The 27308-nt window shown below is 44.3% G+C and overlaps 1 protein-coding gene across 2 annotated transcripts in view; it reads left to right on the top strand.

Moving 5' to 3' along the window:
- Positions 1–27308, top strand: part of CNTNAP2 (contactin associated protein 2) — a 1948817-nt gene that overhangs the window by 1717531 nt on the left and 203978 nt on the right. For both annotated transcript variants that reach the window (XM_027075690.2, XM_053217934.1), the window contains 2 exons: positions 4040–4258; positions 26010–26246. In XM_027075690.2, coding sequence (XP_026931491.1) covers positions 4040–4258; positions 26010–26246 — 456 coding nt within the window. The remainder of the gene's footprint in view (positions 1–4039; positions 4259–26009; positions 26247–27308) is intronic.

The raw sequence follows: 27308 nt of genomic DNA, 5'->3' as shown, positions 1-27308 counted from the left end.
CATTCTGGGTCTGGGGGAGGGGCATCCATAGCTGAAGCTTAAGATTCTATGCGAGTAGAGAGATTCTGGGACAAAATTAGAAAAGGGGGTTGTGGCTGTTTATTGGAGGAAACTTCTCCATGGGTCTCCCCATTAATGGCTTTGTTGGTACCTTTCTAAGGATGTGTGGCTGGCCAATGGTCTCAGAAGGCAGAAGTCTCCTGACCAGGATAAGCTAATGTCTCTCCTCAGGGCAAAAAAAAAAAAAAAAAGAGCTAGCTTGCTAGCAGCCCCTTTAAAACAATGGGGTAAGTTCAGGTTCCTCGGCTATGACATGAGCTCTGCATGTACAGCATCCCTGTGGGCTGCTCCACATGCCCCCATGAAACTTGGGGGACAAGAGAGAATGGGGGGCAGGGGGGCTGAAGTGCATACTGCCTGCTGTGCTGTGAGTAATAACATCTTTTGTCTCTGACCCGGGAGTCTTCTGTCTGCTGCCAGCACACAGGAAACTACGGGAGACTAAGCTGTTAGTTTATGAATTGGGTGAAATCTCTGACACTTTCCAGTTCTTGCCACTGATAGAAAGACAACCATCAGTTTTTGCTACAGTCGTCTTTCCAGTGAGCTACGCTGGATACATCCCACTCTCAGATACTTATTTCTGGAAGTAAGAGTACTTCCGGCATGTAAGAAATTTCTTTTTTTGCCAGCAGAAACAGGGCAACACTGCGGTCTCCAGTGGAGACCCACATTAAACAAGGACAGTGTCATTGGCTCTGGTGTCTTTTATGCTGCCTCCCTTTTATTTGCTCCCTGACTCTCTCTGTAATTATCTCTTTTAAAATGTTAGCTCCTCTCACCCAGAAGAGCAAGAGCAATCAGCCACAAACTGAACTTTAGAAGCTTTTAAAACACACTTGCTGTTTGACTAGGAGATAGATTCGCAAAGGCGTCCCTCAGCCAAGTCAGGGGAGCTGACATTGAATGACTGAGGCAAAGGAGCCCGATCCTTTGCTCTCACACTGGGCCCACAGCCCCTCCCTCAGGAAGCAAGAGAAGGGATGTGGGCTGTACTCAAATTGTGAATATTTCTACATCAGAGCCTGAGTAGAGGCTCCTTAAGGAGGAATCTGCTCCTAGAGGCCGTTGACATTGAGCACCTCTTAGTACACGCAACTGGTGAGAAGACTGAGCTTTGCAGCAGGAGCCTGGAGACCTTTTTCTTTGCTAGAGTGAAGCACTGATGTTAAGAAGACCGTGGCCCAGGGATGCCTGGGTGGCTCAGTCAGTTAAGCGTCTGACTTCGGCTCAGATCATGATCTCAGTTTGTGAGTTCAAGACCCTCGTCGGGCTCCGTGCTGATAGCATGCAGCCTGCTTCAGATTCCGTGTTTCCCTCTCTCTGCCTCTCCCCCGCTCATACTCTCTCTCTCTCTCTCTCAAAAATAAATAGTAAAAAAAAAAAAATCTTTAATTAAAAAAAAAAAAAGAAGACCATGATCCAGCGGAGGCAGAAACAGGGGATCTAGTGTGACAAGTAGAGAAAAAAGTAGAGACATTTCCTAGTTTGCTGTTGATACTCAAGGTTTCTCCAAATCGTGACAATTTAAAGACCTGGACAAGAATTCATCGTAGCAGGAGGAGAGGAGGAGAGGCAATTAGAGCAGCATCTACCCTTCAAGTCAAACCTTAGGGTTAAACTCAATTTATCCCTAAATTCTATTTCCCTGATGGCGGTTGATGCCTTTAAAATGAAACCATCTTTCCTACTTAGCTCAGGAACCCTTGCATTCTTGCTTCTCTGACAACTTGCATTTAAAAATGCACCTGCTAGGGGCCCCTGGGTGGCTCAGTCGGTTGAGTATCTGACTTTGGGTCAGGTCATGATCTCACGGTTTGTGGGTCTGAGCCCCACGTCAGGCTCGCTGACAGCTCAGAGCCTGGAGCCTGCTTCGGATTCTGTGTCTCCCTCTCTCTCTGCCCCACCCTTTCTCACACTCTGTCTCCCTCTCTCTCAAAAACAAATAAACGTTAAAAAAGTTTTAATTAAAAAAATAAAAATGCTGGGGCGCCTGGGTGGCGCAGTCGGTTAAGCATCCGACTTCAGCCAGGTCACGATCTCGCGGTCCGTGAGTTCGAGCCCCGCGTCGGGCTCTGGGCTGATGGCTCAGAGCCTGGAGCCTGTTTCTGATTCTGTGTCTCCCTCTCTCTCTGCCCCTTACCCGTTCATGCTCTGTCTCTCTCTGTCCCAAAAATAAATAAACGTTGAAAAAAAAATTTTTTTAAATAAATAAAATAAAAATGCATCTGCTAAGCCATAGCACTACAAGAACAGAACAGATTCAATCTTAGAACTGAGGCTACTTCCCCACCCACCCCCGACTATGCCAGAAATACAGGGAAAGATCATTCAGTCCACGAGTCGTGTGATTGTCAATGTGCGTTGGTATTTCCGTAGATACCTTCATGAAGGTCACTGGCTTCCACCAAATCACAGTGACCCCTGGAGGCATGAGCTCTTCATATAGAGGAGATACTTTACCAGGGTACGTGTAGACTCACCACAGGTGTTAAAATTAAAGTCCTCCTGCTAATAACATAAAGGATCAAAATTCCTTGGTACAATTAGGTTGATTAAATTGAGCTCTGCATCTAATATCCCTGTGGCTTAATAAAGTTAATGCTGCTTTCAGAGGGGCCTGACCCAGAGGCAGGGAACAGCCGAGGTCCTGAGAGAATCTGGACCACTATGGTTTTTAAATTAGAAGTTTGATTGCTTGTGACACCATCTCAAAATGGTACCAGTCCAAAGAAGCTGAATTTTCCATTAGCCCGGGAAAAAAATGACAGATATTTAATTAAACTGCTTAGAGATTAGGCAGAAGCCGTAGTGATAAAGGAGCTGAGTCTCTTTATAAGCAAAGTTGGGAAATGCCATGTCTTTGATGTGGAAAAGAACTCACCAAGCCAAAGGAGCTGGGGACCTGTGTGCTGCCTTGGCCTTTCCATTAAGCTTCCCTTCCTGCCAATCGCAAGAAAAAAGTATACATTTGAAAAGCATGCTTTATGAAACGTTAGGTGGTCACTGAGGAAATTAAAACCTAAACTGTGAAGTAAGAAACTACGTACAACCGAAGTTGCCAAAGCAAACCACCCTGATCCATTTGTCTCTTATTGAAAGGTGATTTGTTATGGACCTTGAGCAGATCTATGAAAAAAGAAATGACTTGTGGTCAGTGCTGGAGGGTACGTTATGAGAAGGATCCAGCATTCCAGATGGGAAATGACTAGGCGTACAGCAAATAGTTCAGGAAAGGAGTTGTTCTGCAAGAATCTTGAGCTACCTTTTGGACAGCCACAGTGACCCAAAAAGGACACCGGTCACCTTTATTGCTTCAAGACTCCTGCCTCCCTAGTTTTCGACAGGAATTGTGATGACTACATTAATGAAATGCAGTTGTGTAAGCTCTCCCAAAACAGTAGCTCTCAACTCTTGCTATATATTAATATTTTCCAACATACTTTTAAAAATACCAGTGCCTATGTCACCAACTGAGCCAGAATCCCTGGGGATGGGGCTGGACATCGGTGTTTCATAAAGCTCTCCAGGAGGGAGTCCCTGCCTTGGGAGCTACTGAAGAGTTGCATTGTGTTTAGTAATCCACAGATCGGGGGCTCTGAAACCTGACAAGCCCGGGTCTAGGTCCTGGCCCCACTACTCCCTAAACATAAGACACTCAGCTCATGCTTGATCTTCTCCGGGTCTGGGTTTGCTTATCTGGAAAGAGTCGCCGACGGTAACTTCTTGACAAGCTTTTAAAGATGGAGTAAGAAAATAAATGTATTCCTGGTGCCCAATCCAAGTATATTTACCTCCCCTTGGAGGAAATATGGTTCATTGATAGTGGATTGATGTTTTCTCTCTCCTTCCTCAAATGATTTTGCCACGAGTTTTTGTAGCAAGTGATGACGGGCTTTGTTTTTCCTCTAGAAATCACTGCTATCTGGTATCTGGGAGGAAAATACTCATGTGCCTTTCGTGCTTTCTGCTCCTTCAGCTGCCACAGAAGTGTCCTTTTCATTTGATGTCGGTAACGGGCCAGTGGAGATTGTGGTGAGATCGCCCTCCCCGCTCAATGATGACCAGTGGCACCGGGTCACCGCGGAGAGGAATGTGAAGCAAGCCAGCTTACAGGTGGATCGGCTGCCACAGCAGGTCCGCAAGGCGCCCACCGAAGGTCACACCCGCCTGGAGCTCTACAGCCAGCTGTTTGTTGGTGAGTAATAGGAAGGCCTTCATGTCTTCCCCCTGTTGGTTTTAATTACCTTCACAATGGAAAAAATAGAGCTGTCTCTGGGGTGCTTTGATAGAAATCTTCCCAAAAGTAAGAGTGTAGGCTTCTTGTAGACTCTATCAAGACAGGATGGAACAGGAAGATGAATCAGGGAGTCTAGGCTTCTTGTAGTCTCTAGCAAGACAGAATGGAACAGGAAGATGAATCAGGAGACCTAAATCTGGCTCAGTCTCCACTCTCCAGCATTCAAGGTCCTCATCTACAAAATCAGAGGGGTATCTCTGAGGTCTCTGATCTGTGCAATGTTAGGTCTACAGCTTCAGGACTGTCGAAAATTCTTTGATAATTTAGGACGCTTGTAACTATGAGGGAGGAAGGATGGAGGGAGGGAGAAAGAGAAGGAAATGAGCTTCCTAAGTTTAGGTTTGCATGAAATGATAAGTAGAAATCCATTCCTTTCTCTGCGCATCCTCGAGGTTCTAGGCAGAGACAGACGGGAATTTCCCCATACAAAATATCTTTACATGAGAAAGAGATCAACACTCAGGAATTTAAACAGAGCAAAAGTTGAGCATCCTTTGCAAGAAGTCAATCTAACCTCACAGTGTAGTCTTTGCTTTTGACATATTGCAGCTGAAGCTCATGTTCTTTCAGATCAATACCTGTTTCCACAACTAAATATTAAGTTTTCTTTTCCAGAACACTAACGTTTTAAGAAATTAGCTGTTTTTCCTCTGTTGAATGACAAGAGAGCAAATTTGAAGGACTTCCTGGCTATGTGCCACCTTAGACCCCCCCCCCCGAGTTTCTTGGGGTTAATTGATCAAGTCAGTCAATTGTGGCAATCCCAGACCAAGCAAAACCAGACGTGACCTGGTTGCTGTCCATAGGCCTACCACCTGTCACCCTATGCTAGGGCCTCACTGAGGGTCAGCTAATTTTAACAAGGGCCGGAGCCCCACAGTGTCTTTCATAATTGTGCTGAAATGCTTTAAGAACATTGGAAAGTCACAAAAGGAAAGGTAAAAGTAGATGTCACCTCCTTCGGTACAAGGTAGGCAGACTACAGACGTGTTAACTTAGTCCGTTAGCTCTGAAAGTAAGACTGATTTGTTAACAAGCCATGTTGTCAGGGGCCATGTAAGAGTCATAGATTTCAAAATAAAATACTCCTTGACCCCAATTAAAAGCTAACCCCTTACAAATCCTGCCCTCATGTTATAGTTCTCAAAATTGCACATTACTTTAAAATTATTTTTTATTAATTAAATACCAGGTCCACTGATTCCTGCTGAATATTATGAGCAAAGTCCACTTTATCCATACATCTTGCCCAGATTACCTGGGACAAGTTTTGTTGTCCTCAATCCTGTCCATCCCAAGCATGCTGGTTAAATTCTACCTGGTTTTCTTCATAATGGGTGGCCTTCACTGACTGAGTTTCTTCTTTTTCTGACCTTGTCCCAACTTTCCTTTTTATTCCTTTCTTTCCATGGATTATAGTTGTCTCTCAAAAGTTTGGAGACAAAATAAAGTTATAAATGGAAAGTGATAGAGGGGAACATTTATTATGTTCTTGGAAGGAATTTTGATTTCTTGAAAGAACAGCTTATAAGGAGAGAACAGTAGAGGGCTGAGGTCAGAATTCGACAGAACAGTTTAAGAGACAGCCAGAAACACAGCACCTGGGGAAGAAGGCTGAAGGGGAATGGAGGGAACAAGCAAGGAAAAACCAGGAGAGGGGTGTCACGGGAAGAGACAGTCTCATGCCATTCTCTGGGTTTCTTATTGACAAATAACATCCGGTGCCATGCATAAAACAAGGCTAGAAAAACATGCTTTGACTTTAGTAATGTTAAAACCACTGGTGACCTGGAAAAGAAGCTTCAGAACAGTGGGCCGCCATGATGAGTCAGCAGTTGCTTTTCCCTCTACGGAAACAAGGAGGTCCGCATCCTCATTTCTAATTTCCTGTCATCTCAGAGGCAGGCATGATGCGCATCTCCCAGACACAAGCTATTTTGCGCCAGTATGAAAATTACTGTTCTGCAATAGACGTCCACCCCAGGGGAGGTGAGGAGAGGAGCTAGTTTCCAAAGAGAACATCAATTCAACAGCTGTGAAATCATGGAGACTGTTATCCCAAACCTCTTCAGTAGGGATTCGGGAACCCGGAGAGCTATCCTGGGTTCAGTTCTCATTTAGAAGCTCTGTCCTGACGGCGTGTCACCACTTTCCCTCTTGAGTCTCCTTTTTCCCCTGTCTAATAAAGGAGTTGGATTCTTTGGTCTCCAGAATGTCCTCCAGCTTCAACCATTTGTGATTACGTGTTTAGAGATGGGTTAAAGCAGCTTCAGTTGCCAAGAGGTCATCCTTCGCGCTGTGTCATGTGGATAACGTGGGCTTTGAATCCCACCACTGCCACTTACAGGCTGAGGGACCACTGGCAGGTTACTCAGTATTTCCATGTTAAAAAGAGATACAGGGGTGCCTGGGTGGCTCCATCAGTTAAATGCCCAACTCTTAGTTTTTGGCTCAGGTCGTGATCTCACAGTTCGAGCCCCACATTGGGGTCCGTGCTGATGGTGTAAAGCCTGGATTCTCTTTCTCTCTTTCTCTCTCTTCCCCTCCTCTGCTCATTCTCTCTTTCTCTCAAAATAAATAAATAAAAACATTTTTAAAATGATAAAGAGGGATATAGTCCCTACATCTCAGGGTGGACTGAAACAGTCCAGAATAAGCACTGTTTGGAGGGTGCCTGGCATGAAGTCAGACTCATTAAATATGAGTTATTTCGTATCTTTGCTTTTACCTTTACTCCCTTAGCTTTCTATCTCCGTGTATCCGTGTAACGCTCACCCCCTCCTACAGAACCTGCTTCCAACTGGCTCATTTCTTCTTTCCTAAAGTACTGACCTGATGTGTGTTCACTTTAACCCACATGCCCTGAAGGAAGGTTCCCATGCATACACGCCCCCTGACATTCAAAGTCAGGCTGCAGCTACTCTGCTTACCTGCCTCAGTGACCATACAGCAGCACACAGTGACCCAGGAATGTTCTCAGTCGACCAAGAAGACAGAAAGCGTCCATGTGTAAACATCACATGGGCATCAGCGTCACGGCCAAGACACGTGGCCAAGTTGCCCAACAGCTCCTTCCCCATTCTAGAACAGAGGGGCTTGCCTCAACCTAAGGCTAACACAGACTGGAATTCATTCTTGGATTTGCACACAGAGTGGGCTCTAAGGGAAGGCCAGCTTCCTGTCTCCTTTCTCAAAGCAACTGAAGAAATAGAACAGTGCCCCTCACTCCACATCTAAAATGTAATTAAAAGCTGTCATCGAAAGAGGATTAACACAGGTCTTTAGGCACTAACTCTCATTACTTTGAGAATTATTATCGAGGCTCTGATTCTGCTTTAGTCAAAAAGTAACAAACCAATTTAAACATGAAGAGTGATGTGGGAAGAAAGAAGCATCTGCTGGTATTTGTCTGAAACGCGGAGGAAACTTTCTCATGTTGTTGGTCCAGCAGGAACAAGGAGCATATGATGAGCTGCTGGGATGGCCCAGCAAAGACACTTAAACCACATGGTGATCTATAGCCTCAACCAGACCAGGTGTTCAGACCTACATCCTCCATGGCAGCCAAGGGCCATATTTTTCTTAGGAGGTAGAGAATAGCAGGCACGCTCAAAGTCATTATCTAGGTATGACCAGTGCTGGGCTGGGCAGAGCCAGAGCGTGCTTTGGCACAGAGACATGTGGGGAGTTGGGAGCCCTGGTGGCTGAAGCAGTGTTGGGGCTGTGAGGGGGCAGGGTATCTGCTGGGACCTCGGCCTGCAGCTGGTGGCCAGCCTGACACCCCATTAGGGAGCTGGAGAGTGTGAGCCATAAGGGAGAACCAGGCAGGCTATTCAAGGCAGGGTGGCTGGTGTAGGGGTTGATTGCCACAGGCCAGCGCATGTAACTGTGCTTAGCAGTAGCTTAAGGAGGAGGTCAGAGTTCAGGAGAGCTGGAGGCTGCTTTGGAAGGCTTAGGAACATTCAAGCTCCTCAGTGGCTCTTTGAGAATCCTAACTAATGACGAGTGTCCAGGCTCAAGTCATTCGACTCTGACCTCTTCTGAAATCCCTCTGGCTAAAGAAGGCCTTCCCTTCTGTGTAAGACGTGGCCCAGAAGGAGCTGAGAAACCACGTTCATTCCTTCAGGATCTTTTGTGTTCTGCAGGAAGGCTGGCTGGAGACAGAAGAAGCGCTGTCCTCAGGACTCAGAGCAAACCTGCTCTTCCTCCAGCAGCTTGTCAGGAAACTCCTCCTGAGCTGCCCCTTGAGTTCATGGCTGAGTTGTCCTCCTGACGAATGAGGACGGAGTACTATGACCATTCTCTGAACCACGCTGGGCCAGTAGCCCCATAAAACAGCCCAACTTCCCCAAACTTGATGATATAGCTTGTTTGGTCAGCTGCTCCTCACCCTGTCTGGATTCCAGAATCCTGAATGGATCATTCCCCTGCCATCTGAAATTCAGTGCCATTGAGAGAGCAAAGAGAAAAATCAACATTTGTTGTCTGAAAGGGAGAAAAATGGAATTCCGGCCATGAAGTGTACCAAAATCTGTGTATGAATAGAACGGCTCTTTTTGGTATCCAAAAAGTTTAGAATCAAAAATAGACAATCCAGGTAGCAGGAATTAAAACCCAGAAAATATGTTGCTTGTTCCCGTTTTCTGCAAGCCTGCCTCACTAACAACAACATAAACGCTGGCCAACATGTCCTGGGCAACAGACACTTCAAGGCCAAGTGCTCCCTGTGCTTTATTTACCTCTTATAAAGTAAATGCTATTACTAATTTCTGCTTTATTTTCACAGTGAAGAAACTAAAGCTAAAGATTAGTTAACAGCCCAACGTCGTGCAGCTGGTAAGAGACAGAGCTGGGGTCTGATCCCTCAGAGTCTGATTCCAGAGATCCAACCCTCAAGGGTTCATCTTGTCAAAGCAAAAATTACACACTGACATTAAACAGGCAAGGAAGATTTCACTCAAGGATACTGCAGAGGGGAGAAAGGCCACAACTCCGTCTGGGCTCAACTCTGCTGAAACAGTGGAAGAGGGTTGTTTTTCATGTGTTGTGTTTTAATTGTGGTAAAATACACAATGGCGAGTTTTTAAGAGTAGGATAGAAGAGATGCGAGGCCATCTGTGTTTGCTAACAACTTTACCCAAAGGAAAAGTAAACTTTCTCCTCTCTTCCTGGCAGGACGTAGTTTTACAACTTGGAGTGAGGGGCCACCCTTCCCCAGGAACTAAGAGATATAGGCAGTAGCTCCCTTGACGTTTACATTTCAAAGAGACTAGAAAGACATTCCTAGGTTGTAAAACTGGCAAAAAGACTTTTGAAAAGATTTACATCTCAAAGGGGAAGAGAAAGAATTCACCATTAGGAGCTTTCTTAAGTAAATGTTTTAAGAAGAGGGAAGTCAGGAGACCAGGGTATGGAAGAAACAGGTCTCAAGGTGAGTCAAACTGAGGGGAACACTGCCGCCATCTTGGTCAGTCTATACCAACGTTTCTCTTATAGGGTGATAGTGTGGTCCACCAGGTGGTTTCAGAGTGCCAACCCCAGCTACAGGCTGCAGGCTGCAGGCAGAACTTCCTGTGGTGCAAAAGGGAACCCATCCAGAAAAGACTTGGTGCACCCCAGATGGCAGCGGGGCCCCCATGAGGAAACACTGCTGTCAGTCATGGAGTATAGAGTAGAAGACTAGGAGATCAGGCCTGGCCTGAGTTGGCCCTGGCAAGTATTCTGTGCATTACAAAGTCAAAACGGCAAAGACCAAGGCAGGCAGAGAACCATGGGCAGACACAGACACAAAGCATTTGGAAAAAGATGAGAAGGAGAAGCAATCTTGGTGGGGAATGAGCCGCCTTACTTGAGAGTCTCTGGGATATGAAAATAAGCTGTTGTTTCTTTTTTACTTATTTTGGGAAACCCTTTGCAAGGGTTGTCAAAGTCAACACAGATCTCTCCAGAACCCACAGAGGTCTAGAAAACGTCCATAACTCTTGTCTTCTTTCCATGATCTCCCAGTGTAACCGAACCCAAGTCCATCTGCCCGATGCAAAGCAAAGTCAACCACTAACAACACATCAAGTCGGCAGCAAGGAGTTTGTTCAAGAGGCAGCCAAAGGAGGAGACAAAAGGACAAGCCTCAGATCCACCTCCCCAAAGTGGGAGGGAACACATTTTTGTAATCCTGGGAGTTCAGGTCACACACATATAGATGAAAAGGGCAGAGAAACTTAGGACCATTCATTAGGAGAGATGTGGCATGTGCACTGAGTGATGTGGGCATAGCATACATCCCGTATTCACCGTGGGGTGGAGACTTAACATCAGAAGAAAGCAAAATTCAGCCGCAGACTCTGTTGCCTGGTGAACTGGGGAAACCCCAGGCCCTGGGGCCTTGACCCAGCCCATCCCAGAGAGGTCGCCAGAGGTTCTTGGTCATGTCGGGAGAGATAATTCAAGGCCAGACACACAACACAGCAGATGAGCAACATAAGTGGGAAAGTTTATTCAAGTGACTGTCACTTCCCAAGATGTGAGAGAGCCCGTGAGCACAAGAGAGAGAGCTGTGTCCCACGGGAGTTGGGTTTCTATCTTTTATTGACAGGTGGCAAGTGGGGAGTGGAATATATATTACTTGGGGCAGGGATTTCTTGGAAGCAGAGTTTTGTGCCTCTTCTTTCCTTATTTGGTCATGGGTTTCTAACCATGGCACTTGCCCTCTTTGGCCTGTGTGGTTTGATCTGGCTTCTTGTGGGGTGCCCCCCAGGACAGCCCTCTAACTTTCCCCATAGCTGGCCAAGTCTTCCTTGTTGCTGGCCTCCAGGCATCCTGTTAGAACCTAATTGCCTACTTGAACAACATCAGAAGGTTATCTCAAGACAAAGAGAAGGAGCTGCGGGAATGCCCTAAGAACAGGTATAACTGGAATGGGGTCTTGGGTTCATCATCTCACGTAAAGAAAGCAGGGCTTTGCTTGTTCCCAGGCTGGAACCATATCAGCTGACCCTGAGTCCAGGCTGCTGCAGAGGCACCTAGTGGGTTTGTTCGTGGGGACTGAAAAGACATGATAGCTTATGAGGAGGAAACATTTCTGTGAAAAACAAGCTTTAAACTTCCTGCTACTTTCAACTCCATTCACCCTGCAGGGCCCGGTTTCACCAGCAGCGGCCCACCCACCATCCTTCATGAAATACTTTCTTCTCTTGAAAGTATGGCAGTGTACTCACCCACTTTTCCTTCCACTTTTGCTTGCCATGACTTAGTCTCTCCCGTGAGTCTCTTCCTCTCTATGACCACTAGATATGGAAGCTTCACAGAACCTTCCTCTCTTCTCCATCCATCCATTTCCCCAGGTGATCTTATCCAGTCCAGTGGCATCCAATACTATCTATGGACCAATGACTCTTAAATTGAAATCTCTAGGCTTCACTTCTCTCAGAAACTCTGCATGCACTTATTCAACCATCTACTTAGCACCTCAGCTTGGATGTCCAATGGGCATCTCAGAGAAAACCTGACAGGCTCTTGATGCCTACCCCAAACCTGTTCTTCCACCAACCTTCCCATCACAGTAAATGACGTCACCACCTACCCATCTTTGCTTAAGCCCAAAATTTGGAGCTGTCCTTGATTCCTCTCCTTCCGTCATCACTGACCGGCAGGAGTGAGCCTCATGACTCTACCTGTAGACTGTGCCCGGGGTGCGTCCACTGCTCTCCATTACCACAAGTCCTACCCTAGTCAAAGCCACAGTTGTGTCTTGCTTGAACTGATGCAGGGTGTCTCCTGGCTGGTCTCCACAGTTTTGGTATGTGCCACGGACACATCAAGCTTATTTCTGCTCTAGAGCATTTGTACTGGCTGTTTCCTCTGCTTCAGAATACCTCCCCAGACACTGACGAGGCCAGACCCTTCTTGTTCTTTATGTCTCAGCTTCCGTTACCTTCTCAGAGAGGCCTTCTCTGACCACTCAATCAGAAGTAAGCAGTCACATTCTCCTTCGTGTGATATTTTCATTTCTTTTTGTGTCCTTCCCCTAGACAGTAGGCTCCATGACAACAGAGATCTAGAATAATGTCGCAATGGTTGAGTACTGGCTGAATATACAGTAGAATGAGTAAGTGAATGGTATCGTGTTTATTACTTCTCTGAGTTAATAGTCATATGGCCATCTTTGGAAATACCTTTTTTCACTGGATACCACAGACTGAAATCAAGCATAACAGAAGCCAAAAAAAAAAAAAAAGAGGAGACTGAGAGTCTCATAATTTTATGAAAGATAGCATCTCAATGCAGTCTAGTCCCTAAATACAGTTTTCATTCTCCCTCTTTCAAGGTGAGGCCTTATCTGTTTGGCAGTAGCCGAGACGCTAGCTAGGACCCTAATGCAAAGAGCTTCAGACCTGACCCTTATAACTGGTCCCCTGCTTCTCCCCCAGACATAGATAGGGAGCAGTATGGCTGGAAACCACAGCCAGAGGGAAAATAATGAAATAAAACGATTTACTAGGTAAAATGGTAGTATAAACATTACTAGATGAAGTCAGTAAACTATCTGCAAAGCAGAAGGGCAAATAAAATACAGAGGTTGCTTCCATAGAACTGCCTCCTGCCCCTTCACCCCACCACGGGTGAAGCCACCCACAAGTAAGTCACCCTACGTTTTCCTACCCTCGGGCCTTTAGTGGGCAAAGCCTACCAGCTTTAACAATTCCGGCTCTCTCTTTTACTTAGAGTTTTAACATATTAAGTAAGTTAGGATACACATTATTTTTATCTTGGTTTCTTACACTCCCAACATAATCAGATTGACAGTGTGCTTTTATCCTCTTTTGAGACCCAACAAGGTAACCTGTGAACCGCCCGTTTCCACAGGTGCTGGACCACTCTTCTAAGGCAGAGGTCACACGCGTGGAAGCGTTTAGAGAGATTCGGGACAAACGAATAGAGGCGATCCTGCTGTTCACCTTCTGCATAAAATAGCTCATGTGTCGCAAACAAGTGCTTCAGGGGCTCTGTGGTCCTCCTCCCCATTTTCTCATGACAACTGATGGGCACGGTCTGATCCAGAGAAGTCATTTTAAAGAATTTTTTTTAATGTTTTTATTTATTTAGTTTGAAAGAAAGAGAGAGAGAGCAGAGAGAGGGAGAGAGAATCCCAAGCAGACTCCATGCTGTTAGTGCAGAGCCTGACGTGGGGCTCGAACTCACAAACTGGGAGATCATGACCTGAGCTGAAACCAAGAGTCGGAAGCTTCACCGATTGAGCCACCCAGGCCCCCCCCCAAAAAAGTCGTTTTAATGCCAAGACACCAACTTTGCAATCAGCATGGAGATTTTTTTTCAACAGATTCACAATTTCACATATACATTTTTTATTCTATGAGGATCCAACTAGAGATCATGACCGTAAATGGCAGCTATTGCACAGAAAAAGATTGTAATCAAAGAAATTAGTATCATGATGCAACTGTTGAGGAGCGGATGAGAACTCACAGCTCCACCGCCCCTCTGGCAATTCCCTGAGGAGGTGAAACAACCCTACTTCACTAGCCTGAGTGAGAGAGAGGTAGAAAGAGAGAGGAGAGAGAAAGAGAGGGAGAGCGAGAGCTGTGAGCACAGTTACCCCATAGATGCCTTATTCTACACTCCCGTTTCCCATCAACCCTCCTGTCCAGGGTTCTGCCCAGCAGGTACACACGGGGCCCACCCTCACCTCCTGGTCCTGTCGTCATATCCTGGCGGTGTTCCTCGCTCATTTTAATTTCTCTTTGTCACGCTTCATCTTTCTTCCCAATTCCCAGCTCTGTTCTCTCCCCCTCGCTGGCACCCGCTCGAGTGTATTTTATGTGTGGCCTCCCAGCCCCACGCTCTATATACCTGTTCAAAATATATGTATGTTTTGGAAACTTGATAGTATTGCCTTTTGCGTGTCGTGATTTATATAAATGGTATTGTACTAGAAATCTCATCTGTTTCTTGCTTTTTCACGCAGCCTTAGGTTTTTAAGATGTATTTGTATAGCTCTGTGAATACTGTGGTACAGTGTTCCATTATGTGTACATCCACACTTTATTTATTCTGTCCCCTAAAGATGGATACCTGAATTACCCAAACTCTTGGCACCTGCAACCATTCCGTGAATACATTTATGCACGCCCCCCTGTTGTTCGAGGGTTTCTTCTGTGCATGCATGTATATGTGTGTGTGTGTGCACATGTGTGTGTGTGTGTGCGTGCGTGCGCGCATGTCCGGGAAAATTACTGCATTGTAGGGGATCTGCATGCTTACTTCACCAAGTATTGCTTGTTCAATCAGTTTCTGAGTGTAAACTTCAAACCTTATTGGTCGAATTATCCATTTCTGTCCATAGTCTATCACTGGTAGCTCTGTATAATTTGAGGCTGTTTTGCTAGCTAAATGAGTCAGTTCGTGATCTTTTTGATTTATGGCGTCTTCATTCACTATGATGTTTTCCATCTCAGTTTTATCTTTGCTCTTAAAACTACTGCAGTGCCCTCCTGGTTGCTATTAATATTTGCCTGGTGCTTTTGTACAGGTGTTTGTATCCTTTTATTGTATCTCAGATATCATAATGCAGAATCTCTTAAAAATCTAATTTGAGAATCTCTATTCACTTATTGTAACTACTGTTATTTCATAAGGGAAGATTTCTGCCATCTTACCTTGTGTTTTTGATTTACTATGTTTTGTTTATTTGTTTGCCTGCCCACCCACCCCCATCTACTTTCCATTAATCAAACTGAATACTACTCTACTGATTTGAAAGTTATAGATTCCACTTTCATTCCTCTGGCATCTATTCCTAACTTATTAAGACACATACTTATGCTTTTTCTCCCTGTCATCCACAAAAACAAATCAATATCACTGTTCTGAATAAGACAAAGACCAAGAACACTCTGACCTCCTTCCCCACCTCACTGCCTGCCGTGGTGATATCATTTAGAGTTTTAATTGCAGAATCTTATCAACATACTTATTTTAATTGCATTTACTAGGTTTTTCTTTTTTTTACTCTTATTTCCCATATCTTATCACCTCTTGGATTCAGTTCCCTTCTTACTCAAGAGCAGTTCGAAGGAAGACTGCATAGGGGGGTGCCTGGGTGGCTCAGTCGTTTGAGTGTCTGACTTCAGCTCAGGTCATGATCTCATGGTCCGTGAGTTCCAGCCCCGTGTCGGGCTCTGTGCTGATGGCTCAGAGCCTGGAGCCTGTTTCGGATTCTCTGTCTCCCTTTCTCTCTGTCCCTCCCCCACTCATGCGCGCGCTCTCTCTCTCTCTCTCTCTCAAAAATAAATAAACTTTTTTTTTAAGAAGAAAGAGTGCATAGGTGAATCTTTCCAAGACACATGCTTACAAATATCTTTACTGGTGGCCATATTTAAATCAATACTGTCTTTTATCAACAATGTTGCTCTTGAGAAGTTAGATGTAAGCTACATTCTTATTATTGAACTTCTTTCTCTTTTCTTTTAATGTTTCTTCACTTAATGCAGCACTCTCAGCCTTTTGGGGGCCAGTCTGCTAAAGCCTGTTTTCCTCTTCCCAGAAAGATGTTTTATATGAGTAACATAAAATATACTAAATTACGAAAGAAACCAAGCATAGTGAAATTAAGTTATCAAACATCTAAAACAGCAAATTAGTGATACAATAGTAATATTAGTGCTGTAAATAACAAGACCTAGCATCAGATCTAATAACTACCTGAAGTTCAAACTCCTCATGACCATAAATGATACTTCAAAAGATCTGTAACTCTAATGTAATAGGAACATATCTATGATTTTCTATCAGCAGTAGTGATGCAGATACCGCTAATCCTGCTGCAATTTTCCCTACAGTCCTAACTGAAGAACATGCTAAATTTTCATTAAGAGGCTAGTGAAAATTTTGAACATGGAAGGTGTTTCCCATCCTATTCTCCAGCCTCCTGACTCCCATACACAAATGCCTGGGCTTTGGGGCTCTGGTTAAGAACCACAGCTATAGGCATAGGTGTGGGGTTTTTTCTTATCTACTCTGTTTAGTATTAATATATATCTTATATACTTCTGTTATTAGTATATCGTATATACTCTATTTAGTAGGAGCCTCTTCATTCTGTTCTAGAATATTCTGAGTCATTATTTCTTCGAACAGTTCCTTCCCCCCAGTTCCTCTTTTCTTTTGAGGTTATTGGTACACACATGACAACACTTCTGCCCTCCACAGTCCTTAACTTTTTGTTTATTATTTTAACCACTTTATCCTTTCCCATTGCCTTTGAGGAGGGTTTATTGACCTCATATTTCAACCGCCTAAAATGTTCTTCTGCTCTATCTAGTCTGCTCTCCAATCCCTCCTTAGAAATCTTTATTTATTATTATATTATGGTTTTCTAATTCTCGACATCTCCAACCAATTCTTCTTCATAATGGTTTGTCTTGGCCCCATGTTTCTAGTATCACGGAGGAATCATTATGCTAATCTCGCTGCTCTTTTATGTCAGCGCAGTAATTAAGATGACGATTATGTTGGCTCCTGTGTGCCTGCTGTCTTGCATTTCTGTCCCTCCCGATACAGGAGTCCTTCCCTCATAGCGTGGGCTTTCCTCCAAGGCTTTGTCAACATGCGAGCTCATGTCCGTTCCCTTGAGATTACAAAATGCATCCTCCAGTGTTGTCTGCCTGAGGGGAGAAGTTAATGCTCAGGCCCTGGGCTGTGCTCCTCAAGGAAAGTTGAGCGTGAGGAGAACACGTTCATCTCGGGATGTGGAAGGGCTAGTTCCCATCCACGTCAACCCCTTCCCGTTCCCACCTCCAGGTGTCTCTCACGTCCCCACGCACAACTTCAAAAAGCCTCCCTCCCACCCAGGCAGGGACAGCCATCTTCTGCTGTAACTGATTCTTCAACCAGAGGTGTATCTTCACCCACTAGAGCTGTTCTCTCAGTACTACACCTAAAGGTCTGTCTCAAAAATAAGCAGATCAAATAGCCTCTCATCGTTTCCTTGTTTTCCGTGACCTGCCCGTACTATTTAACATTCATACCCAAGGCGTCCTTGCAGTCTTGACCTCAGAACGTGCCACTGTTCTGTCCTCAGCCTCTCTGCTAGCTCCTCTCTTTCCCTCCCCTCCATCCCCACGGCTCCTCTTCTGTTCCTCCACCCTCGTTTCTTGGAAAGCTCATACATCCTGGGAGGGTGGTGATCAGAGCCATGCCGATCCCTCCCAGATCCATAAATCCTGGGACTAACATCTGCAAAGCCTTGTTTGAAGTCTGCAGTCTGCGAGGGGGACAACAAAGTGACAGGTGGAAGGAGCACTGGGGGTTCTTGACTCTGGATGAAAGAGACAAGATCTGGTTGTTTAAAAAGTAAAGACTTTAGAGGACAGATAATGAAGACAGAGAGAGAGGTGAATCAGCCCAGTTCAAGTTTCCGTCCTCATGTGTGTGTGTGTGTGTGTGTGTGTGTGTGTGTGTGTGTGTGTTTGTGTGTGTGTCCGAGAGAGAGAGAGAGAGAGAGAGAGAGAGAGAGACAGAGAGAATCTAGGATATGTTAAATACATTAAAACCAACAGAAAGAAGAGGCTTATTTTGCTCCAAAGATAAGCAGTATTCACCAGCAGGACACATAACAGGAACAATAACATACAGATATTTGTAAAAGAAATACCTGGAGTTCTAAGCTGATGTATTTAAATTTGGGGTTTACGTTGAAATCTACTAAAGTGCTATGAATACTCTAATGTTTGGATCTAAGATGTGGTGGTTTATCGCTGTATTCTCTCTCAGCCCTCACTTCTCTAAGGGACTTGGAACTGTATTAATTGATGCCACGAGCTGCCCTCTGAACCAGCACCGTCAGACCGGGTATGGGGGGGGGGGGTGGCAGTGAGCCACCACCCACCAGCTGGGGCTAAAACCCATAGCTGCTCTGGTTTTAAAGTTGAACTTGAGCTTTTGAACCAAGCAAAAATATAATTTCAATAACAGCATCAAAGAAATGGTCTCTCTGTTGACCTTGAGATTGGTGTGGACAGCTCTGTTCCTGGTTCTGAACTGTCAGCACTGCATTCCCTTTTTGGCTTCAGCCATCCTTGTGGCTTCAGGGACAGTATTTTTCCAAGCAGTGAATGACTTATATTAATCATTCTGTCAGCATTTTCCATTTAAGCAGAGCAATGCCTAGAAACATATGTAGAAGAATCTCCTGTGATGCAAGCCCAAAAATCAAGATGGCAGCCATTAGCAAGAGTGCAAGCTTGAGAGCCGGATAGCCTGGCAATGAATTATGGCCAATGGCCACTTCTTAGCTGTTTAACACTGGGCACATCGAGTCTCTTGGTCTCAGTTTCTTCACCTATAAAGTAAGGATGATAATAATTATCTCTGAGAGTTAGAACATGTAGTTTGGAAGAGTATCTTGTACAGCTAGTATCCGACTAATATTAGCTTTTGAAACAGGTAGTAATTTATTATGCTTGCCCTGCCACTGTGGCCTCCAGAATGAATTCAGACCTCCTACATCCTCCCCATCTCAGAGCAACTCACATTTAGATGCGCATAACTGTTCTGTGCTATGAGAAACCCAGTATTCCCTCGGCCTTTATTTTGAAGTCTCCTTCTAGTTTAAATAGTTTGGATTCACAGATTCTGCGTGTCCTTTGCCCTGAGGACATAAGAAAATCCATGCAGTGATAATGAACTTTAGGAAAAAATCTATTCTATTGAGTGAAGTTATGAATGAGCACTCACGAACATTATCTGCAAAAGCAATTCTCCAAACCCGCGCTCTCTGTGTAAAAACTTTTTCATCCATGCCCTCCGATATCTAGCTGACATAGGCTTCCCTGATCAATACTTGTCGATCATGCAGCTGCACTGAATAATGTGATCCCATCCTTCAACTCTCCCCACTCCTGAGAAATCTTCGCCATTCTGAGGCTCTCATCTTAACCAGTAATGGCGGTTTATTTTACACACCTGTACTGACACTGCAGGCTTTTTTCTTATGGGTTCAAGTGGAGCATCAAGACCTAAGAGACAGTGGTAACATGTAGAGTGAGAGATACAGCAGGTACGGCATCTGCAATGAGGGAGGCCAGGCCTGTCCAAGCACATAGTCGTGTTTGCCCGCTCACGAGCACAGGCCAGGAATGGCTGCCCTGGAGAAGGGGGGGGGAGGTCACCTGGACCCAGAGAAGTACACCAGTCTTTTATCCCCTCCCAATCACCGGTGCAAGGACTTCGTGCCAGCTCACAGCTCCCCAAATGCAAATACGGTCCCGCACAGCAGACAAGAGAGAAAGAACACACCGGCCTAATCCCGGATCTTCCAGGAACACAGTGCTGTTCAAAGGTCTTTCTCTCAGGCAGGCCTGGACCAGCCAAGCTTGATGCCAACCCTTTACTCACTGTACGAGCCTGCTCAGGCTGCCATAACAACATACCCACAGATCAGGGGCTTAAATAACAAACCTTTTCTGGAAGCCGGAAGTCCAAGATCCAGATGCCAGGGTTGGTTTCTCCTGAGGCCTCTCTCCTAGCTTTGTAGACCGCTGCTTCTCGCTATGCCCTCACAGGGCCATTTTCCTGTGTGCACACAGCCCCGTGTGTCTCTTCCTCTTCTGAGAAAGGACACCAGTCACAGGAGTTGAGAGCCTCACCCTTACGGTCGCATTTAACCTTAATTACCTCTGTAAAGGCCCTATCCCCCAAATATAATCACACTGGGGGTTAGTCTTCAACGTAGGGATTTGGGGGCGACGCAGTGCTTTCCAAAACACCAAAGGATTCAGGTTTCTGTACGCTCACCTTAGCCCTGTTTAATTTATTCCAAGTCTGTACTTCTGTAGAATTTTGTTTATAATAAATAACAGTAATAACGACAGCTACCATTAACTGAGCATTACCACAAAGGAATGTATTATCCTCCGTTATTAATATGACCCTGCAAGGTGCTTATTGTTATGCTAATTTCACACGCCAGGAGACTGGAGCCCCAGAGGGCCTGGGGAGATCACACAGGCAGTGAGCAGCAAAGCCAATGTAAGAAAGTAGATCTTTGTTTTTGTTTTTTTAATTTTTTTGACATGTATTCACTTTTGAGAAACAGAGAGATAGAGCGTGCATCGGGGTGGGACAGAGAGAGAGGGAGACACAGAATGGGAAGCAGGCTCCAGGCTCTGAGCTGTCAGCACAGAGCCCGATGAGGAGCTCCAACTCAGGAACCGTGAGATCATGACCCGAGCTGAAGTCGGCGCTTAATCAACTGAGCCACCCAGGCGCCCCTGAAAGTAGGTCTTTGTGACCACAGCTCATGCTTTCCTCACCCCCCTTTGCTGCCTCTGGTCTGTCACACTGTGCCTTGCATCACAGCGTACCATGAGTGACGCTTGCCATTAACCCTCGGGCAAGAAGTAGGTCTCCGTCTCTTTAGCAGTGCCTTTCCCAACACCTTGCACGTGTGAACCGGCCAGTGGCTTTGTGTTTCTCAGCACCGTGCAGCAACTCCCCTTTGTACCCGTCCTTCCCCTCCCACCTATTTCCCCCCACCTGCGGGCAGCACCCCCCTGCCTCTTTATCCTGAAGCCCTCTTCCCAGGGATATGCTCTTGGATACTCTTCCTTTTTTAAAGAAAAGTGTATTTATTTATTGTGAGAGAGAAAGAGAGAGAGAGAGGCAGGAGAAGGGGAGAGAGAGGGAGAGAAAGAATCCCAAGCAGGCTCCGCATTGTCAGCGTGGAGCCCGACAAAGGGCTCAGACTCCTGAACCTCAAGATCATGACCTGAGCTGGAATCGAGAGTCAGAGTCTTAATCGACTGAGCCACCCAGGCACCCCTTGGATGCTCTTTCTGTTAGCTTCTCAGTGAAGTTTTCCTGATGGCCCTATTTAAAATTGTAACCACCCCCACACCACTCCTACTCCTGATCGCACTTAACCCTACCTGACTTCTTTTTCTCATAGTGGACGTTACCTTCTAACACACAAGGTACTTGACATGCTTATTGAGTTTATTGCTCAATGTTTCCCTTCCCCTCTGCAAGTTGATAAGCTTTCCAAGGGTGAGGACTTTCTAAAGACTTTCCAAACATCTAGACAAGGACTGGCTCATAGTAGATATGAAATAAATAATTATTGATGGATACATTAGATTTCCCATGTGTAAGCCTTGGTGTGATTCCTTTCTGGGGTGAATGAATGTCCAGTCTCTCTAGGCAAGGATACTCTGGAATCCTAGTTAGCTCCTTAGAAAAAGACTAAGCTCTGAGTTTGACAACATTGTATTTTTAGAATTCATCTTGATCGTTATTTTCACCTGTTTTGCTTCATTTACTACCTGATTCTTTTTGCCCCAATCCTTTGTGCTTTTGGCGGTTGTATTATTCATTATGGGTAGATAAAGTCTTTTCATAATTAATCTTTAATTGCAATGCTGGAATAGCATTTCCATGAAAAACGATTTACAAATTAAACCCAAATCTCACCTTGGATAATTATCACAGGTCTGACTAATGTGCATAAAGCCCTCGCAAGGCAGGGAGCGCTCTCCAATGACAGTGTGTTGATTTTTTAATTAACAAAGGTTAAGTAGCATTTTTGCTTGCAGACCTACAATTTAAACTTCTGACATTTGTCACCAAAAAATATTTCTATAGAGCACATAAGTTGAACTGAAGTAATTATCACCAGTTCTAGTGTATTAACGTCTTTTGCATAACACATAATGACCATTTTTGGAACAAAACATTTTTTCCATCATATCGACTAGATCAGTAAAAGTACTTTCCAGTTCACTGACCCATTTAATAAATCAGGGGTCATCTAAGTAAGTAAAGTGCATAATTTATTTAGTTTTCTTTTATACAGAGAGAAATGGAGTATTCCATTTACCTGCTTTATAAATTAAGAAGAGGGAGTACAAAACCTTATGTAATGAATGCAACAAATAAAAATTAGAACACAGTCATATTTTATGGTCAATTAACAGAAGTGGGGGGAAGGTCAGGCAATGGTTCAAAGAAGTAAAGTTAGGAGAAACTGAGAGTAATTTACTGAAATAAAGAGACGGAGACACATAAACACAGAGGGAGGTTGTACATCACGAGCTGGACTAATTTAGAGCTGGAAGGAACCAGAGACAGAATCTAGTTCAAACCCCCTTTTTATGGACAGGAAAACCTGATGCTGAGAGAGATTAAGTGACTTGATGAGACCCACGCACCTAACCCAGAATGGTCAACAGCCCTGATAGGGAGAGATATACAGACACAGAGGCAGAATGACTGATAGATGTAGAGCCTCAGAATGGCCACGACCAGAAGGAATCAAAGACAAAGAGGCAGAGAGACAGAAAAACCCCTTGAGGACTGTATACAGAAATAATTAAGTACATACACATAAATCCGTTTACCTTAGTCATATAATAAAAATATGATCTAACCTAGATTTATTTGTTCTGCCAACTGGACCTTTTCAAATCTCCAAAAAATTTTTTTTGTCTTAACATTGAAAACACTCTTCTTCAAACTTGCACCTATTAGTAAGACCCATTAAATAGAAGTTATTTCTAAATTACAATACGTTGTGGATAGACTGAAGATCACAGTGCTAAGAGAAGTAAAATCATAAAAGTGCTAGAAGAAAATATGGTTGAATAATTATATTATTTTGGATTGGGTTTATTATATTATTTTTAGATTAGGCTTTATAAAAGCTTAATACCAAAGGCACAAATTGTGCAAATAAGAAAGATGGAAGGGACTATATAAACAACATAAACATTCATAGAGAAAAAGAACCATCATATATAAGTTAAAGACACAGTCTGGAAGAATATAGTCGCCAAATTTATAACAGAGTTAAAGCCAAAAATACTGTTATTGAGCAATAAGAAACATACCCTCTCCTATTTCCCCCAAATAGGAAAAGACATGAAGAACCAAAAACTAAGAGTGGTGAGAACATAAAACTGTATTCAACTCACAGTGTTTGAAGCAATGCAAATTAAAACAATAAGCTCTTCTTCTTTTTTTTTTTTTTTTAGCCTATAAATTCAAAAGCATTCTGCCAAGTATTCCAATAGACGTGGAAAAGGTGGGAATCTCATGCCCTACCCGTGAAACACAGATTGACAAATTCTTAGAGGAAAATGTGCTCCAAATGCTTTTAAAATGTATCTGCCTTTGTATCCAGCGACTGCACTTCTAAGAATTAATTCTAAGGACATATTGAACAAGTGTGCAAAGGTTTTTACAAGGGTACTTATTAGTGTCCTATAAAATGAAAATGGGAGTGAGCTTAAAAGCCCAATGGTAGGAATGGCAAAATAAGTTACAGAGCATTCACAAGATGAGATGCTTCGCAGATGGCAAACGAGATGTTCCAGTTGTACGTTTATTGCTTGGAGAACGTTTTATGATATATTAAGTGCAAAAAGCAAATTTCAAACCAACGTGTGTATCGTGCTCTCATTTCTTCCTTTGTTTTATTTTTTCACACATATGTATGTTCATAGCTAAAAGTAGAAAAGGCTATGTGCCGAAAGTAAAAGTAGTTATAGCTGAGTAGCATTCCAGATTCTCTTTTTCATCTTGCTTATCAGTGTGTTTATGGTTTCCGCACTGAAAATCTATTACATTTGTAATAAGGAAAAGGGGCAGGAGATATCGAAAAACAATGATTTAAAAATTCCTGTGTACTTTGATAGGATATAATTGTCTTAATTGACTAGCAATGAAAATTTAAACGGCTAGGCGTTTATTGAACAAAAGGCCCTTTGGAAAGCCCTGACTGCAAAAGTGAAAGCCATGGTCACTAAAATGATAGACACCAAATTGAAATTTTAACACATGGATTGAAATTCTTCCAGATCATAGCAAAGGCCCAAATTCTCTTCAGCGCAGGGGTGTATGAAGCTGGGCTGATGAGCAGATTGCAAAATGGGAAATCCTTCAAAGTGGCTGTTTTTAATAACTTCCTTTGCCATCTACTATTCCGGAGCTTTGATCAAACAGAGCATTGGCCTCCCTTCAACTAATCCTCTACTCAATTATTTCATTTGATAATAAATAACAATCCCTGGAGAATCATCATTCAAACCTATGTACTACACAATGAGAGAATGCGAGGCTTGGGTTTATAAAGATAACAGAACCAGTCACTTGCCATTTCAGGGCTGAGGATTTACAGACATAAGCAAACGAATACATCTCTGCACCTAAAGCCTTTGATCCACTCGCCCTGTCCGATGAGTCCCCTCGATGGTGTGCTTCTTCTCAACATACCAGAATAAGTGATCAGAATCCATCCCCAGCTACCAGTCTCATCCAAGCACTGACAATCCAACTGATCACCCCACTTTTAAAGGCATCCCAGCCTATATCTCGGAAACATGTACATCGATGGGGGCGCTGACCCTGAGGCCCTTCTTCTGCATTAAGTGGTCAACACAGAACAGAATACCATATGCTCAAAATTAAGACAGAACTAACACAACTTTTCCACTGTGGAGCTATGACTCCTTGAGTAAACCTCTGAACTTTCCTAAGCTTCAGGCTTCTCATCCGTACAGTGGGGATAATGATGATAATGCCCACCTCGCCAGGCTGTTGGGTGAATCGGGTGAATGACATAAGTAAGGTGCTTCGTAGAGTGCCTACTACATCGCCCTCAAGAGAAGGTCACTTTGTTAACAGTATTTTTTTCTAAATCCCCAGCAGATATTTCTTTTAATAATTTTAATGACCGATCATTTTATTTAATTGCCAGAAAAGTCATTACTCCAAGACGCAGACATGTATGTAAGCTTGAGCTCCTCCTTTTGTACCAGCTGCTTAAAAAAATCGTAGCCAAGGTTCTTCTAGACATAATTAAATTCACTTGTGATATAATGCTCCAATGACTCTATGAAATTTGTTAGGAATATTTTAATATTTTCATGCTCATGAGCCTCTGTCTAACGCTGTAACTTAGGAAATCACAGTGAGATGCTCTTTGTGCTATATGTCTTGCAATGGCATTTAGACAAAAGCGGTGAAATCTAACCTGACCTGGTAATAATTGTGGTATGGCTGACTTCTGTGTAAAATTATCAATTCCAACTTCTGACCACCCCAGAAGCCCTGGGAAGCCTTCATGTGAACTTCAAAGCCACGTATTTCCTAAGACAAAAACCAGGACCCAGGTCGTGTGGTCACATTTCAAATGGATTTATGCCTTCCAACTAATTGACTTGTTAGCTATGCTAATATATTCATGTTTCCCTGCCTCTTTATATTTCTTTCAATAGATAATGCTCTGGAAGTGAATGCCATAAGATTAAAACAACAACAAAACAACAACAGAAAGAAACCTAGAGATTTCTATAAACTTCTTCAGGAAACCAGATTAGATTTCCAAAATGGTGTATATAATTTTTGTGTATCTCCAAACATCTTCTGTGGCAAATTTATGGCTTCTCAGAAGACAGCCTCTTTTCATTAGACATTGTGGCCTGAGGGGGAAAAGCTTCTAGCTTTTCCAGTTAGGCAGGGCTGGCTCGAAAGTGAGAATGCTGGCCGCACTTAGCAGCCTCCTTGCCTCCCGCCACTGGGTCCGGGAACCACAGCAGAGGTAATCCCGTCTGAGCCCTGTGCCTTCTGTCATTCCCAGGTGGTGCCGGGGGCCAGCAGGGTTTCCTGGGCTGCATCCGCTCCCTGAGGATGAACGGGGTGACGCTGGACCTGGAGGAGAGAGCCAAGGTCACTTCCGGGTTCAAATCTGGATGTTCGGGCCACTGCACCAGCTACGGGGCCAACTGTGAGAACGGGGGCAGGTGCCTGGAGAAGTACCACGGCTACTCCTGTGACTGCTCCAACACGGCCTACGATGGGACCTTCTGCAACAAGGGTAAGGCAGAGCCACTTTCCACGGCCGTTTTTACAGATAAGCCCAAATCATCTATTTCGTGGTGTGTTCAACCGTCCACAGTGTGCTCTATTCTGAGAGTAAGGTGTTCAGAATTCTTCTCCCGCCTTAGGTGAGAAGTCTCCCATTCATTCTCTGATCTCTGTCCATTCATTCTCTGAACCATTCATTCTCTGATCTCTGTCATTCATTGAAAGGAGAGGAGCTCCAGATAATGTGTGTGAGGAATCTCAGCCCAATTCCGGCAGACCACGCACGGGCTAGAACATCCCAAAGCAAATATCCCCATAACACCTTAATGGTGAGTGACAGAGTAGGTGGCCGCTGAAAGGTCGACTCAGGCCTGACCCTCCCACTCAGGGAGGTCAGAGGGGGTCTGTCGGCGGGCTCGAAGACTGATGGATTGTTGCTGTGGATCAGTCAGGACAGCCGGCAGTCCGGATGCCCGCCCCACCCCCCAGCCCTGGCTGCCAAGAGACTGGATTTGAGCTAGACTCACAAGGAAACCTGTCTGGCCAGTTATTGTCACTTTCATTATTAGAACCCGGACTCACGATGCCTCTATGCGTGGTTCTCAGCCTGAGCCGAACTGCAGGAATGATCACCACCTCTGATCAGTCAGCTTCGAGCACCTGTTACTGGTGCAGTAGTTCAGGCTTGAGTGAGTCTTTAATCCCTAATAAATCCTGCAGGGCCAACCAGCATACTACGGGAGCCCAATGCATATACATGTTGTCATTCAAGATACACCCCGTGATTCTTCTGTGACTGGAAGAAATGCCCTTACCTGGTCTGTGGCTTCCATTCCCATGCGTAAACAAGAGGGATGGAGCCCGGGACAGCTGGCGCTTTGCCTAAGCTCCCCCTGAAATGCATGTAAATCATTCTTCCCTGTCTAAATGAATGTATAGTATTTGGGTAAAGTTTTCTGTAAACAGTCAGTATATCTCTTAATAAGAAGCTTTACATAAGTAGCCTATTCATACTCTCATGAATACATGGGGGATGGTTTATGCTGGCATTATTCACACAAGATGCCACACA

Source organism: Acinonyx jubatus, chromosome A2 (assembly GCF_027475565.1).
Source record: "Acinonyx jubatus isolate Ajub_Pintada_27869175 chromosome A2, VMU_Ajub_asm_v1.0, whole genome shotgun sequence".
Classification (NCBI taxonomy): domain Eukaryota; kingdom Metazoa; phylum Chordata; class Mammalia; order Carnivora; family Felidae; genus Acinonyx; species Acinonyx jubatus.
This window is presented reverse-complemented; position numbering and strand designations above follow the sequence as displayed.